We start from the raw sequence: 1,018 nt of genomic DNA, 5'->3' as shown, positions 1-1,018 counted from the left end.
TCGGGGGGCGGCCCCCCGTGTCCAGCGCACCATCTGAGCCCTGGACCTCCTCGAAAAGCCGCGTCAGCTCCTCCTCCTGCTCCTGCGTCCACAGCACGATGCGGGTGCCCTTCCTGCAGGGTGGGAAACAGCCATGGGTCCCTGCCCCGGACGGGGGTGACTCCCTGCCCTGTCCCCGGGGGTCCCTGCCCCACCTCTCCTGCTGGAAGTCCTTGGCACTGCTGGCCAGCCCCATCCGCACCAGCTGCTTCACCACCTGCCTCCGTGTCCGCCCGGGCGTTGGGAGATGGGCCAGGATGGCAGCGATGATGTCCCCACCTGTGGGACATGGGGGATGTAGGGACAGAGCCCCTGCCACCCCCCCGGGGGTCCCGCTGCCACCCCCCCACACCCCAGGGACCCCCAGTACCTTCCACCTCCTTGTACTTCCAGTACAGCTCCTGCAGCTCCTGCTCCTCCTGGGGGGTCCAGGGGGAGACCCGGCTCCGGGTGGTCCTGGGGAGGGGCAGAGGGGAGGTGAGAGGAGGGGACAGGGGGTGGCAGCCCCCTCCCCAGCCCCACTCACCCCTCTCCCTCCTGCAGGGAGCTGTAGCCCTTGGTCATCTCGCAGACGATGGCCGGGCTCTTCCAGAAGAGCAGCTCCACAAAGGCCTTTTTGTTGGTGGCCGCCAACGCAAAGAACTTTCCCAGGATGAATTTAGCCAAGGCCACCAGCTCCTGGGGACAGCGGGAGGGAGAGAGGGGCTGGGGGACACCGCGGACAAGAGAGTGGGGCTGGGGGACACCAGGGACAGAGAGGGGGGCTGGGTAATGTGGGGACAGAGTGAAGCTGCAGACACAGGGCTGGAGAGGGACTGGGGGACACCAGAGATGGACAGGGGGGCTGGGAGATGTGGGCACAGAGAGGGGGCTGGGGGACACCAGAGACTGAGCAGGATTGGGCGACAGCAGAGATGGAGAGCGGGGCTGTGAGCTGCAGGGACAGAGCGGGGCTGGGGGACAGCAGAGCTGGACAGCG

The 1,018-nt window shown here is 67.6% G+C and overlaps 1 protein-coding gene across 1 annotated transcript in view; it reads right to left on the bottom strand.

The window, feature by feature from the left end:
- Positions 1-7: 7 nt before the first annotated feature.
- The window catches only part of TIMELESS (timeless circadian clock), a gene marked incomplete at its 3' end in the record, with an annotated part of 11,290 nt that continues 10,279 nt past the window's right edge, over positions 8-1,018 (bottom strand). Inside the window, exons 10-13 of the mRNA XM_017737682.1 lie at positions 566-1,008; positions 410-495; positions 195-318; positions 8-113 (exon numbers count right to left, since the gene is read on the bottom strand). Coding sequence (XP_017593171.1) covers positions 8-113; positions 195-318; positions 410-495; positions 566-1,008 — 759 coding nt within the window. The remainder of the gene's footprint in view (positions 114-194; positions 319-409; positions 496-565; positions 1,009-1,018) is intronic.

Source organism: Corvus brachyrhynchos, unplaced genomic scaffold (genome assembly GCF_000691975.1).
Source record: "Corvus brachyrhynchos isolate BGI_N302 unplaced genomic scaffold, ASM69197v1 scaffold546, whole genome shotgun sequence".
Classification (NCBI taxonomy): Eukaryota; Metazoa; Chordata; class Aves; order Passeriformes; family Corvidae; genus Corvus; species Corvus brachyrhynchos.
This window is presented reverse-complemented; position numbering and strand designations above follow the sequence as displayed.